This window comes from Fusarium flagelliforme (genome assembly GCF_020744385.1).
Source record: "Fusarium flagelliforme strain FIESC 12 MPI-CAGE-AA-0113 chromosome Unknown B0J16scaffold_5, whole genome shotgun sequence".
Lineage (NCBI taxonomy): Eukaryota > Fungi > Ascomycota > Sordariomycetes > Hypocreales > Nectriaceae > Fusarium > Fusarium flagelliforme.
In genome coordinates, this window is record NW_025763507.1 from 797,526 (window position 1) to 811,324 (window position 13,799).

General features: G+C 47.8%; 7 protein-coding genes across 7 annotated transcripts; 6 read left to right on the forward strand and 1 right to left on the reverse strand.

The window, feature by feature from the left end:
• Positions 1-80: 80 nt before the first annotated feature.
• B0J16DRAFT_306415 (ribosomal protein L1p/L10e family-domain-containing protein) lies at positions 81-1,443 on the reverse strand. The gene is made up of 2 exons (XM_046124795.1): positions 1,325-1,443; positions 81-1,270 (listed from the first exon to the last, which is right to left on the reverse strand). The coding sequence occupies exons 1-2, from the start codon at positions 1,388-1,390 to the stop codon at positions 215-217; spliced, it is 1,122 nt and encodes a 373-aa protein (XP_045980980.1). The 5' UTR covers positions 1,391-1,443; the 3' UTR covers positions 81-214.
• Positions 1,444-1,909: 466 nt separating this feature from the next.
• B0J16DRAFT_385623 (uncharacterized protein) lies at positions 1,910-2,818 on the forward strand (the record flags this gene model as incomplete). Its single annotated transcript, XM_046131511.1, has 2 exons — positions 1,910-2,103; positions 2,155-2,818. The coding sequence occupies 2 exons, from the start codon at positions 1,910-1,912 to the stop codon at positions 2,816-2,818; spliced, it is 858 nt and encodes a 285-aa protein (XP_045980981.1).
• A 2,198-nt stretch (positions 2,819-5,016) lies between these two features.
• Positions 5,017-5,254, forward strand: B0J16DRAFT_343874 (uncharacterized protein). The gene has a single exon (XM_046128116.1). The coding sequence runs from the start codon at positions 5,069-5,071 to the stop codon at positions 5,240-5,242; it is 174 nt and encodes a 57-aa protein (XP_045980982.1). The 5' UTR covers positions 5,017-5,068; the 3' UTR covers positions 5,243-5,254.
• Positions 5,255-6,801: 1,547 nt separating this feature from the next.
• On the forward strand, positions 6,802-7,836 carry B0J16DRAFT_400736 (uncharacterized protein; the record flags this gene model as incomplete). The annotated part of the gene is made up of 2 exons (XM_046132544.1): positions 6,802-6,849; positions 7,000-7,836. The coding sequence occupies 2 exons, from the start codon at positions 6,802-6,804 to the stop codon at positions 7,834-7,836; spliced, it is 885 nt and encodes a 294-aa protein (XP_045980983.1).
• A 489-nt stretch (positions 7,837-8,325) lies between these two features.
• Positions 8,326-9,286, forward strand: B0J16DRAFT_149460 (uncharacterized protein). The gene is made up of 2 exons (XM_046122026.1): positions 8,326-8,635; positions 8,683-9,286. The coding sequence occupies exons 1-2, from the start codon at positions 8,360-8,362 to the stop codon at positions 8,953-8,955; spliced, it is 549 nt and encodes a 182-aa protein (XP_045980984.1). The 5' UTR covers positions 8,326-8,359; the 3' UTR covers positions 8,956-9,286.
• Positions 9,287-9,417: 131 nt separating this feature from the next.
• Positions 9,418-10,596, forward strand: B0J16DRAFT_343876 (uncharacterized protein). The gene has a single exon (XM_046128117.1). The coding sequence runs from the start codon at positions 9,617-9,619 to the stop codon at positions 10,463-10,465; it is 849 nt and encodes a 282-aa protein (XP_045980985.1). The 5' UTR covers positions 9,418-9,616; the 3' UTR covers positions 10,466-10,596.
• A 589-nt stretch (positions 10,597-11,185) lies between these two features.
• On the forward strand, positions 11,186-13,018 carry B0J16DRAFT_363386 (major facilitator superfamily domain-containing protein; the record flags this gene model as incomplete). The annotated part of the gene is made up of 5 exons (XM_046129874.1): positions 11,186-11,267; positions 11,347-11,540; positions 11,597-11,848; positions 11,900-12,679; positions 12,727-13,018. The coding sequence occupies 5 exons, from the start codon at positions 11,186-11,188 to the stop codon at positions 12,973-12,975; spliced, it is 1,557 nt and encodes a 518-aa protein (XP_045980986.1). The 3' UTR covers positions 12,976-13,018.
• Positions 13,019-13,799: the final 781 nt, after the last annotated feature.

Consider the following 13,799-nt stretch of genomic DNA (forward strand, 5'->3'; position numbering starts at 1 on the left):
CAATGTCGCTAGATGGGTTCCGAAAGAGTGGTGGAACCTGACCATTGAAGAATGGAGGCTTAACAATACACGATCGCCGGAAAAGGATCAGCAAGACAGACATGTAGTATTACTCAACAGTTAATATTGTTAGGAATGCAAGTATACAGTTCGTTCTATTCTGGGTTTTTGACCACCATTTCAACGCCCCAACACCGATGCGAATACCATGTTTTTAGTTCTCAATAGCCTTCTTGGCCGATGCCTTTTGCTTTCTCAATCGAGTCTTGCGATCAGAGATTTGCTTGTCAAGCTTATCGTCGTCGGCCTCGGGGACCGCCTTCTGTTTCTTGGCCTTCTTGGTAGGAGCAGGAGCCTCGGCCTCAGAAGCATTGTCGAGCGACTTGCGCTTCTTGCCGATGTTGGCCTTCTCAGCCTTGGTCGCCTCATCCTCGGCAATAACATCCTTCTCATCGACCCAGAGCTCATCGGTCAACCAGATTGGGAGAGCGGCAGTCTCGGGACCCTTGATGTAGATACTCTTCATGTTGTTCCACTTCTGAGGAATCCACTTTGCGATCATACCAGTAACAACAGCATCGACGTTCTCGGCGAGCTGTTCGGCGGTCCAACCAGAGTATCCAATCTTGATAGAAGTGTTTGTTGAAGGAGTAAGGCTGACGAAGGCAGAGTTGAGAGCCTTCTTGACCTCCTTAGCAATCTCAGCGGGTGTACCAGCGTTGACATTGTCCTCAGTCTTAACGCGCTTCTGTCGCTTTCCATCGACCTTGGGGGCCTTGGCCTGGAAGTTGACGGGAACCGGTCGCTTCTGGGTTGTCTTGTAAAAGGTCTTGCCGAGAGCCTTGGGTAGTCGGTTGATGATGCGCTCATCACCAAGGAAGATATCGGCTTCGTTGAAGAGTTTCCTCTGGGCCTCGTACTGGCTGTACTTGGCCTTGAGCTTGCCGTAGTCAACAACACGGACAATGCGCTTTCGGAGGTCTTCAGGGAACTCTTCAGAGGCAACAATGTTCTTGTAGGCGCGCTGAGGCTCGGCGACGATAAGGCAGATGGTTGTGGACTCGTCGGTGTTGAGCGAGTGAGGAAGGGCGATCTTGCCGGGCTGCAGACGGGCCTTGTCGACGATGTGGCGCTTGGTGGTCAAGTTGAGCCAAACCGGGGTGCTGGCGTTCTCATCGTCGTCGAGGAGGTTGTGCTTGCCAGTCTCTTCCACCTTTTGCTTGGAAGCCTTCTTGATGTGTGCCAGAAGAGCCTTTGAAGCCTTGAGGGTCTAGAACGCAATTGTTAGAGCAGCTACAGACAATCGTTCTCAAAGAATACAAACCTGGTCAGGGTCAATCGTGGCGACAGCCTTAGAGCCAGTAGCGGCAACTTCTTTTGAGGGCGCCATTGTCGCAAAAAGATTTGATGTTTGGGTTGCAAAAGTTCTTTGATATGATAGTGGGGGCTCTTTATCAGTAGTCGTCGAGGAAAAATAATTTTTTTCTGCGATGGTTGGGCGGTCGGAATATGCAACTCCCGGCCTCCGGTCCAGGGGTTCTCGTTAGCGGCGGGCTAATTGCTAAGGTCCACTTATCCTTATGGCCGCTTCGCTGGCTTACAAAAGATGAGGATTTGAATCCTACAACCACAAATCATATCCAGAGCGTTGTTTGTACCAGTTTCGACCCTAAATATTGTCCCATATAAGTCCCACCCACGATGAACCTCGAGTTACAAGATCCTGCCAATAGAAGAGCTTCCTGTGATCAGTGTAGTATGACCGCCGACAATTCCCGCTTACATCCGGGGTCAAGATATGCTGATCAGTCTACAAGGACAAAAGAAGCTTAAATGTGATGGCGGATATCCGTCCTGTGGAAGATGCTCAAGTGTGTCTGAGCCTTGTAAATACTCGGCAAAGTTGCCGATGGGAAGACCAAAGAAGCGAAGACTCGCCTCCGAGAGCGAGGTCGCTGAAAGCAGCGCCGCAAGCAGGACGTCACCGTCGACTTTGGCTATGAGTATCGGAAGCGAGACTGGGAGTGAAGTCGGTAGGAGGGCAAGCTACGATCAATGTCAGCATATGTCGGATGATACGCCATTAGATGTAATCTCTCTTGGGTGAGTTGATATTATCGGAATACCTTGGTGACCTGCGCTGACTCAGATCAGACCAGAGTCAAACGTCGACCCAAAGCTGTTGGCTTTCGAAACGGATCCAGGCCATCAGACCTGCGCCTGTCTTGCAAATCTATACCTCTCGCTTGAAGAGGTCCGGAAAGCAGAAGACCTACCCTTCACATCTCGGTTATCAGTCTTGCGGCATTTGACCAACACAGCAGCAGGAATCATTCAGTGTCAAATATGTCCAACCAAGTTTCTTTGGGCGATGCAGAACGCCCAGCTCCTCAATACTTTAATCGTATCTCTTGCTGAAGGGTATAGAAAGATTGTTAAATTTGTCGAGGAGGAGACAATACGAGCTCAAGAGGCGAGCGAAGCCAAAGTCTTGTGCGTTGCCGAAAACCAAAAGCTCGAGCGGAGTGAAAACACATCGGGATTTCAAATGACCTTAGACCCGGAAGATTGGCAGAAAATTGCAAACAAGGCCATCAAGGCAGAAGTGTTTGGCACAAAGTACTCGTCAACTACAACCTTTGTGGCCATGTTGCAATTAATGGAGGATAGACAAAATGCATGGCACTCAGGTCACGCTCATATTCCACCCGGTATAGGTAATCGGATGCCACATCAAATGCATGAGAAGGAGCCACACTGTGTGTCAGTTGTGAAGCATACAAGGGACATGATAAGTCAGCTGCTTTCGGATGTTTGAGCGTGCCTTCCAGAATGTCAACATATTGAATGAGACAGCTCCTGCCTTCCCAAGAAGCTTTGGACGACCATTCTTAAGGCAACAGAAAGGCCTTAGGGATCTCTTCAGTCAACTTTCTTCTTCCAACCATCCACTTTCACCACCTTCATCTCTTTGGAATCAACGGTCTTTCAATACTAAACTTCGACTATCCTTTTCAAACTATACAATCGCACAATGAATCTGGAGCCCCAAGAGTCCATGATATACGGGCAGCGGCGAACAGACCCAGAGTCATCCGCCAAGAACGGACATGACGCAAGAACGAGCAATTCTTCTGTTCCTGTCCCCCTTAATCCCCCTCCCGGCCTATATGACACCCAGAACACACAGCAACGCCATGAAATCTTATCCCGAGCAGTTACAAGCGTGCTGAAAAGCGACATCGCAAAGATCACCTATGGAGAGATACTTTCAGGTCTGTTTCTCAACGAGACACGGAACAGCATGCGTGGGCAATGGTCCAAGTACACTCCTTACAACGGTTATGGATACTCTGAAGAAGAGGAAGATGCCTGGAGGCGTTGGACTTATTTGAAAGCAGATTGCACCGAGCACACATTTCGCCCTGACGTGGTGACGTACTTCCTGAGGTCTGAAGTAAGTTCCGCCCAAGCACCTTAAGACTGAACTAACATTAGACGAGGATTATGCCGCTTACCTGAAGGTACCAATGACCAATAAGAGATCGTTTGGCAACAACTTGATCTACACGGTTGTGAAGGTTGTTCGCCAGGTGGCTGTCGAACTCTAGAGGATCAGACAAGCGGGAAGGGCTTATGGTGTTCTCGATGATGATTTTATACATCCAGATTATCAGTATCTGAGCCAGACGCTTCATAAATATCCTTGTGCTCACGTTTCGCACTGGGCTGAGAGTCGAATCTTTGGCGGAGTCGTCTGGAAAGATCTCGAGGGTATGTGGGTCTTCTCAGACCGAGAGGGATCACCTCTGGCGGAATGGAAGCCCAGTTGGCACGAGTGGAATGGTCTCTTGCATTACTTTGCAGGGCGGAACCCGCATTGCCCCCTCCCTTTCCAACCTCCCTTTTCAACTTAGCAGATTTTGTTCTTTGGACATTTCAATAGTAGTATAACAGCAGGACACTCAGCGGTATATAAAATTTGGCCCTTGGTGGTCTTCAATAAATCAGTTTCATCACTCCGTGCAGTTCGAAACCGTAAAGTTAGGACCCAATACCTTAATACGATCCAAATTAGACATGCCATTAGCATCAGAAGAATTAGCCGGTGAAAGCACAAGAGACGAAATAGTTTAGTCATCTTATGGCAATTTAGAGAAGCATTTAGGCTACTTTACTTTGGCAGCCCGAGCCTGGATGATATCTCTTCCGTTACCTACCTGCACGTTTCGGATCTGATGAGTCAAGTAGGCTGTGTGATGTGAGTGTCAGATTCAGCTGCAGATTAGCCGCCATATGGCTCAATATGCACGTTATTCGCCGGGCCTCATTCAAGCCTGACCAATTGGTCTTGCAATAGATAGTACAACTCAATATAGTCGAATTAGTTATGTACATGGAATGTAATACGTGTATACATAAAAGATTCCCCCTCTGATCATTACGCGAAGCCATTGACCTTGTCCGTGGGGGTTATCTGGCCATTTCCCATCAGCTTCGCGGGAATGCTCCGTCCAAATCTCAAGAATTTCAAGATTTGAAACAGAGCGGACAGAAATACTCAACCCCCTTGCGCCAAACCTTCGCCGCCCGAGTGATCTGCCGCATATGATACCTATATCACCGATGTTAAGTTTTCCCCTCAAAGTCTCCCACCCTGAGACAACTGTCTTATCTTGGCACTTCATGATTTGAGGATGCACAGCCTGCACAAGACCGGGAAGGAGAGCCAATGGGGAAGGAAGCATAGCATTTTGGTGCCACAAAGCTGCAGTCCAACGGTCGCATTGCGAATAATTTAAGGCTTGGAAATCGAGAGACATGTTAGTGAAACTGTCCTCGGTGTGTGCGAACTAATTACAAATGGCACTCTGACACACTTACATCAACTCAACAACCAGTAGTGAGCCAACCCGACCACTACGAGCAGTATGCCATGAACGAGGAAGTCACACTCCCATTCGAGCACCCTGGGAGGTAGGAGGCGTGCAAGGAAGAAGAGGCTGCTCGAGTCTATGCGGATATTGAGATTGAAGCTTCGCGACTGGTCGTAGTTTTCGGTGCGATTATGATGCTCAGTGTGGAAGTGGTATTTAGTATGGCTGTGAAATTCAGTACGGCTGGCATATTCAGTTCGATGGTGCTCAGTGAAGATGTTGTGATGTTCGGTATGATGGTGGTGCTCGGTATGGCTGTGATACTCAGTATTGTTGCCGTTGATCTGATTACCACTACCCTCTGAGTGAGCCCCAGAACTGTGGTAGATGTCGCTTTTAACCACGAAAGGCATAGGTGGAGTGTTGTCGGCTCGACCCGAAGCGGGATCGCCCTTGAGTGGTGAAGTCATACCGCAGAGGATGGTGCTACTCGGCTCGGGAAGTTCGAACGAGATTTTGATCACATAGAGTAATTATTGCAGTGTGTGGGTGAACGAAAGTGCAACTCGGTGAGAGGGCTTTGGTGTCACACTCTGCCTGCAGGGATGTCCCCGAGTGGCTGTTTTCTCCATCCGTGGAACCAGGCTCTGCAGTTACTTCAATCCAAAACGTGGCTGCATGAATATTGATAAGCTGAGAGCCTACTCTGATGACATATCACTTATGCAGCAAAACGGGAAAGAAAGCAGCTGAAGGCTTTCATGGGGTTAATACCCAAGATTGCAATATGTGCTTCTGCTTTGGAATAATAGTACATTCATACCTAAGTATCATTCAACTCACCAAAGACTCCTTGAACATCCGGAGAAAATTCAAAAAAGCTGGGATGGAGGACACTTGGTTGCACCAACCATACTCATACACCCACTCATGCCGTCGGAGAAACATTAATCTGCAGGCGGACACCAGTTGTCTTGCATCAATAGGTACTGGGCAGGTGCAACCATCTTTTGAACAAAGTGGCAACTGGCACATTGGGTATCCCGAATTTCCCACTCAGAATCTTATCCCGATTAACCTACATTGTTTTCGCTACCTACGCAACTCCGGTCAAGAACTGCCATCCTCGAATCCTGATTATGTAGTAGGTAAGGACCTGCCAAAATCCTTATAGTATTTGACTAACGACCTGATCTCAAAAATAGAGCATGGAAGGCTGAGAGATCACGAAGGCCGTCGGCGATAGAGCGAACCTGCCACTGAAGTCTGTAGCCGAGCCTTATCGAGCCTAAAACGACCAAGAAATTGTCGAATTGCCCTTGAATCCAGAATAACCTTAAAGATTACCGTCAATCTTCGCATGCAGTACGACCTGTTCAGACGCCAGAGCCCTACCTACTCACTCAAGTAATAACTTGAGGAAGTGAAGATGCGAATCTCGACTCAAAACTGGTTCACCGATTTCCCCTTTAACCCCAAAACATGCAGCCGCTTTCACACCATAGCCTAGGTTATCAGCGTATAAGAATCTTAGGGCTTCAGCCTTGTCTGCTGTGTCACGGTGCTCTGCCCCCTTCTGGATTTCTGAGGTTCCATCCAGTCTGACACATGAGGCTCTGTCGTTGTGATTTCAACTCTCTTTCATAGTCTTTCTGTACTAACAATGCCCGAATTCTAGTGTAACCCAAAACGCCTGGTCTTCTTTTGCGGTCGCACCCATCGAGACTTTCAATATCTAAGGTCATTTCAGCTGCCACGTTGATACAGCCTTCGGTATCTCTGCAGTCTTACCCACCACATTGTCGCCGTGGAAAGAGGAAATATCGTCAAAAGAGTCCGTCCCGATCCTTGGCTCCCCCCTGACCGCTCTTTCCTCTTCAAAGTCTGCAGGGTCATGTTATCTCGACTGTAAATTGAGGCTATCATGGCAGAAATCATTGGCGTTGCGGCTTCAGCAACCCAACTCGGCATGGTATGCTTCTCTTTGATAGACATCTTGAAAAAGATAAAAGGGGGAGCATCGACGTTGAAAGGATATCATGAGCAGCTCCAAGAACTTCAGAGCTTATCTACTTGCATTTCCCAAAACCCCCTTTTACAAACTCCTGAGATAGGGTTTCAGACTACAGCCCTTCTCTCACTCATCGATAATAACTGCATCACCTCTCTGCTCAAAAAAGGAAGATTCCTTCGTACATGGGGGCTTTTCTACAGAGAGCAAGATCTTCTTGATATATTTGCCACACTCGAACGGCAGAAAAGTACACTGTCCTTGGCGATAGAGGAGATACAGTCGAAAACATTATATCAAATCCAAACTGATATTCGGAACATGGCTGAGAAGAAAGCTGTCGGCGACTCAACAGTTCTTTGCCACGACGAGACCGAACCGAAGATGCCTTATCAGAGCGAACGTCTTCAGAATACTTCTGTGACTGACTGGACCTCCTCTACCGGTACCCAGTGCATCCCTCGTACAACTGACGTGGGCCCTCTTAACGACATAGTCTCCCACTTGGCCCCCCACCTGGCCCTTTCCATCTCCAACATGGGCTCTTCCGCGAACGCGAACAGAACGGCCGATACTGGATCTTCTGATAAAGGTGGCGGAACGTGGACCGGCTGCAAGGCTGGCCCGGGCTTCAATCAAGAAGACGGCTGTAGATATATTATGGACGGTAAACTCTCGCAGGAACTTGCAAAGAATTCTTCTATTCGATGCACTTTCGAAAATTCAGTAAAGAGCGGAAAGGGAGATCAGAGAAATGGTCATCATTTCACGTTCTTCGGAGACACTACTGGTGCTACGATACCCAACACGAACGGCGATCGATGGCTTAATCCCCAGATTAAGGCTTCTGAATCCCAGGAACCACAAACCGAGATTCTTGGCACTCAGCATAACGGCCACGTGATCAAGCACATCGATGCACCGGACCAAGATGTTAAGAGAGAATGATTGCCGCGATCACATTTGGGTGGATAAGTATCCAGACATAGTGGAGAGACTTGACGAACACCTGGACTTAGACTGGGCTCAGAAGCGTTACAGAGCGGTTGTATTGCCTATCTATCCAGTAAGACAAGAGGAATTGGGACTTTGGTATTCGAGAACTTGTACTAGACTTATTCGTTTCTGGTCATGATGTTGGTTATAAGTTGTCAAATTCATGGAGAAAACATTTGTAGCTAAATGGTTGGAAAAACGTGGAATTTGTTGAGTGCGACTTTACGAATTTAGTATTTTCAAAAACTAGAACAGCAACTAGATAGTAGAACTGTAATATTTTAAAAGCTATTACATATTGAGGGTTCTGTCTGTAGTCTCCCATCCGGTTTCGTAGTCTTCTATGTTAATGATCGAGGAACTCACGTGATATATCACATGTCCCAACCAATGGCCAATCTAGCACTATCGCAAGAGCAAATTTGACTTCGTCCTTCATAGCAAAATCGCAGAACAACAAAGTACCTTTACCAACATGAATTTTCTCAACCCCTTTTCGCGACAAGGGGCGCAATGGACTTTTGTGGGACGTACATCAGAGTTTCCTGATGTAGATGACGATGCAGGCAACTTAGCAAAGCAACGCGTGTGCAACACAAAATCAATACCAGGATGCAAAGCCTTTCACATCCCCAAAGAGGATGTATCTTCCTCTAAGGAGGTTGAAATTGGCGATGATGCGTTGGGGAAGCCACTTACTGACGAAGTGCTCGTTTTTCAATACAAGGGCAAATTTCATGCTGTTGACCATGTGAGCAAATTTCATTATCTTCGATGTAGAGTGACTAACAGAAATAGTCTTGTCCACATAGTCAGTTTCCTCTTTCGAGAGGTACGCCTTTTGATATTGAGGATTTTGGTGTTACGCTTAGTGTGGGCGTTTCATGTCCTAAGCATGATTGGTCTTTTGATCTATTCACGGGCATGTCTGATCGCGGGAGTTATAAACTCAAGACTTGGGAGGTTCAGCTCAGAGATATCAAGGAAGCTGAAACTTCTCAAGTGGGCGAGGAAAATGAGAAGACGGCCGAGAAGGAGGTCTGGGTGAGAAGAAAGCAGAGGATTGGTTGATCCCTATCCATGGATGCGACTACCATACCATACGACCAACAAGATCCTACATAACAAAATTCCAAGATACAAAGAATATCCCGACCAAAAATTCAGGCATCACTACTGCCTACGTCGCCGCGCTTTTCACACAAGAGGTTCCCTCTCTGTGTCTATGGCGAAGATCTCGCAGCTCGCGATTGAGAACAGACTTCTTATTTTCTCAAGGATATCCGGAATTTAGGTTTATAACTCTGCAAGGATGTCCAGGCGTTGGCGGACAATGGAAGGTGATGATATGCCTGATTACACTATGGTTATGATCTAATGCGGGAGCAAGAAGATTATAGCCGAATATTATGCACAAGGTCTGGAGCTGTTCTTAAATCCGATGGCTTTCCCAGCACCTGTCAGCACTAGCCCAAATAGCGTGCTGACAAAGTCGCACTCGGGAAGTCTCCCAACCCCGTCATGCACACTGCTCACAAAGCTAAGACCAATTTGACGATAAAAAGCATTCGGTGAGCCAATGGCATGACGGCGCAGCAGCCATGTTATCAGAACATCTCTTCACTGCCACGTTGGACTGCAATGTCCGTTGGACTACGGGAATATATAAAACTGACCTTCCAACCTTCACAAACCACCATCTTCTACATCAAACCACACTTCAGTCTCAAGAATGAACAAGATGATCTCAGGCTCACAAGCCCTCGTTGTTGGCGGCACAAGCGGTATTGGCTACGCCATAGCCAAGCGTCTCGCTACATCTCCCAACTACCAATTCTCCTCAATCACCATCGTCGGCCGCACAAAACCCACCACAATGCCAGAAAATCTGTCTTTCCGATCCGTCGATGCAAGCTCCATGAAAGCATTGAAAGATTTCGCACGAGACTTTCGCGCACAAGATCAGAAACTAGATCTTCTAGTCATGACCCAAGGAATTTTGACTCTCGCCGGAAGAACAGAAACACCGGAGGGCATCGATAAGAAGATGGCCTTACACTACTACGGAAGGCAGCTTTTGATCAGAGAGCTGAGTCCGATTATGAGTCCCGACGCGAAAGTCATGATCGTTCTGGATGGCAAGAATGGAGACGCGAAAAAGCTCAACTGGGAGGATATCGATCTAAAGAACACTTTCAGTTTAGCCACGGCGGCGAATCACTGTATTACCATGAACGACGCCATGGTTCAACACCTCGCAGTCTCTCAATCAGATGGAAACAAGAGATTCTTCACACACGCATACCCGGGTGTTGTAGACACAGCAACAGCGAAGAATAGCGCGTGGTATTTCAGGGCTTTGTCAAAAGTGGTCTCCAGCATTGCGGGAGCTACTCCTGATGAATGCGCAGAGCGATTACTGGATGGCATGTATGCACGTGCTGAGGAAGAGGGAGGGAAGGATGTGTTTTGGAGTTGTATTGATAACCATGGGAAGAAGATTGAGGGGAAGAAAGTGTGGACTGCTGAGGAGAGGGAGAAGATTGCGAACCATACTTGGAAGATTGTCGATGGTAACTAGTTTGCAAGGTTCAAGGCACGGATGCGAAAGGGAGACTGTTGAAAGGAAAAGGAGTCTGCTTTCCAATATTTAATGTAATAATTTGAAACCATATATACCAATCTTCAAGTTTGCTTGATATTGCAATTCCCAAAAGCACCGTAAGCCGATTGAGGCGTGTCTTCACGGGTCACTCGAGACTCCCGAGTGTGGATCAATGAACGAATGTTGGTGATTTCACCATGACAAGACATGTCCAGACTGGGCCATGCTTCGAATGCTGCATGTGCTTACTCCACGATGCTTGATCCAGTTCGTTACCAATACAAGACCATGAAAGCTTTATTACTGCACAATTATCACAAGCCAAAACGCTTCCGAGACAGAGATTACATGTAGCTAGAGGGCGATAGCACAAGGACTCTTCCGAGTGGGCCACCGGGAAGGTGGAGGACACCCCGAGAACGCCACGGGGATATTTGTCGGTGATATTCTGAATCAAGCAAGGTTTACACCATCAGGAACCTAAACCATGGATCTGGTTGGCCGGATATTGTACCGGCTGAAGATCTAGATTGATCGGAGCAACAAGAAACATGGGGGAATCCGGGGTAACGCGGAGTAACAGAGAGAACGAGAGGGGGTTCACCCCTTCTCTACGAGTATTTAGTTGACCATGGCCTTTGATACAAAGTTCAAAAAACCATACCCCTAACTGCAAACCATCTTAGTCGAAGAACCATGGTGTCTTTCAAAACGGCCTTCGCTTTATCCTCACAGGAGGTTGATGCTGCTGCACCCCCTGGCACGATCCAGATCCATCGTGAGTTCAATAGGAGATTAAGAGAATCTGGTCTAACTTTCGATAGGCGAACAAGAAGATGGCCATCACGAGCTCGCAGTCGTTAGTGGTGGTGACCCCCGCGATCCACTGAACTTTCCCGCATGGCAAAAGATCGCTGCTCTGCTAGTTGCCTCATTGTATGCATTCAGTGCCAACTACACCAGTGGTGTCATCGCACCAGCCTTTCAGCTATGGCCTATGATATTTCCAAAAGACCCGAGAAGTCTTTCTGAACTCTCTACTCTGATGGCGGTACGTACCAATTCAACTAAACTCCCTCAAGATTGGAATTGACATCAAGTCCACAGATCAATGTTCTCTTCCTTGGCGCTGGCAACATCTGGTGGGTGCCAATGTCAAACTGGATGGGACGTCGGCCTGTCCTCATCCTTGCTACTCTCCTTCTTACCTTCAGCACTATGTGGTGTGGACTTGCAACTGGATATGATTCTTTACTTGCCGCTAGGGCTTTTCAGGGCATGGGAGGGGCGGCAGCAGATTCTGTCGCTCCTGCTTTGGTTGGTGATATGTTTCCTGTCCACCAACGTGGACGTGCCATGGTATGTAGCTCCCACATGAATCAACATGTGCATCTGGACTGACCTGCCTAGGCCGTGTATACCATTATGCTCGTCGTTGGGCCACTCGCAGGTGGTATCTCAGGAGGTTACATCGTCTACCAGCAGAGTTGGCAAATGATCTTCTGGATCAGCACAGCACTTGCTACTGCTTGTGTCGTTGGTGTCATTTTCTTCGTTCCCGAGACTCTCTACTCCAGAGAGGCACCTATTGAGGGAGTCCCTGGCCATGAGTCCGAGAAGCAAGCCCAGTTTGGAAACAACGAGCATATTGAAAACAAGCAGACGGCCACAGTCAGCGAGCAGCAGTACAAGCCATTCACTTACGCACAGTCATTGGGCTTCACTAAACCTCGCGGAAGTCTGCTCAAGCAATTTATCCAGCCTTGGCGAACGCTTGCTCTGCCTGGTACTTGGGTCGTGATGCTTCACTACGCAGGTCTTGTTGGAGGTATCGTAACGATCTCGACGATCGGACCCCAAATCGTTGCCAGTCCACCTTATCTCTGGAAGGCAAACGCAGGATTGATCAACATTGGCGCTCTCATCGGTGGTATTATCGGATATGTCTACACACATATGCTTGCCGATGGCCAGCTCATCAAGAAGGCGAGCAAGAAGCGCCATGGTGTTGCTGAAGCCGAGGACCGACTGCCGACTCTTTTCTTTCCACTTTTTGTAGCTACGGGCGGGTTGCTCGTCTTTGGATTCTGTGCACAAAACCCAGGTCCAAAGATGTGGATTGGTCTGCAATTTGGATCCGGAATGCTCACGTTTGGTCTGATGCAAGTTCCCTCAGTGGGCTTCAACTATGTAAGTTTTCGCCTCCTAACAAAATGACACGCACTAACAAATATCAGCTCATCGATTCATATCACTCTTTGGCAGCAGATTGTTTCACAATGGTCACTATTCTTCGTGCAGTTATTGCATTTGCGTGGACGTTTTTCGTGGCGGATTGGATTCATCACAAGGGTGCTGCTGAGCCTTTCGGCATCTTCGGATTGTTGATGGGGATATTTTCTTTGTTGACTGTTCCGCTTTGGATGTTTGGTAAACGAATGAGAATTGCGACTGCGGAAAGGGTCCTTCGTTGGCAGGGATTCTAGGGGACTACTTGGCGAAGTGACCCTGGATGGTTGAGCCTCATACCTACACCCAGTACTGTAGAGGACAGATATACTCGGCTATAGCTTCTGACAATCTTTAATACGAGACCACCTATACTGTGCATCCTGTTTGCCTTATAGAAGATTCTAGCTATCTGTAGTCGGCTATTCCGCTTCATTTGTTGGTAGACCCACCTATTCTGACAATCAGCTCAAGAAACAGCCAAGGAGTCTAGAACTCGATCTCTCACCGGAGGAGATCTTCTCAACAATGCAACGATAGGCAGAATATCAACATCATAAGCAAAAGCTTACGAATCCTTCTGCAATAATAGCGGTTATTGAAACCAACGTCCGGTTAACGGCGTCTCTCCCCCTCTTTCTCTTTCCTGCCAAGCCCATAAAAATGTGCCAAGGATTTGCTGGCTATTGGATGCTATCCCCAGACCGTACGACTGCCAAGACTTGTGGAGGAGCATCTCACCGCACAGCCTCCTCGGCATGGAAGGACTTTGTTTCATAGTAAGCTGCATAAAAGATCTTTCGTTTTACTTATATGTTTGTTTAATGTTTATGTACATCTGGAGGCCTGAGGAGTTTATGCTTCATGTACTATTCCCGAGACAAACATACGCGAGAGCCAATAGAACACAGTAACCGTCGTCCCGGCCCGTATCATGCAGTAAGGCGGGTCTACAACCGCGCGCTTTCCCGTTTTACCACAGTGCTCGTCTATGTAAGACAAGCGGAGAAGGAGCTATTCAGGGGTCCAAGTGGACTCTGATGCACTGCAGTCGTGGCAGCTTCAGCATCGCTCCTGCAGT

Excerpts from the sequence above, each read along its gene's own strand:
- B0J16DRAFT_306415 (XM_046124795.1), bottom strand. The coding sequence starts at position 1,390 with ATGGCGCCCTCAAAAGAAGTTGCCGCTACTGGCTCTAAGGCTGTCGCC. Across the intron at positions 1,271-1,324 it reads CCACGATTGACCCTGACCAG|ACCCTCAAGGCTTCAAAGGC; the intron begins GTTTGTATTCTT and ends ATTGCGTTCTAG.
- B0J16DRAFT_149460 (XM_046122026.1), top strand. The coding sequence starts at position 8,360 with ATGAATTTTCTCAACCCCTTTTCGCGACAAGGGGCGCAATGGACTTTT. Across the intron at positions 8,636-8,682 it reads AATTTCATGCTGTTGACCAT|TCTTGTCCACATAGTCAGTT; the intron begins GTGAGCAAATTT and ends TAACAGAAATAG.
- B0J16DRAFT_343874 (XM_046128116.1), top strand. The coding sequence starts at position 5,069 with ATGATGCTCAGTGTGGAAGTGGTATTTAGTATGGCTGTGAAATTCAGT.
- B0J16DRAFT_343876 (XM_046128117.1), top strand. The coding sequence starts at position 9,617 with ATGAACAAGATGATCTCAGGCTCACAAGCCCTCGTTGTTGGCGGCACA.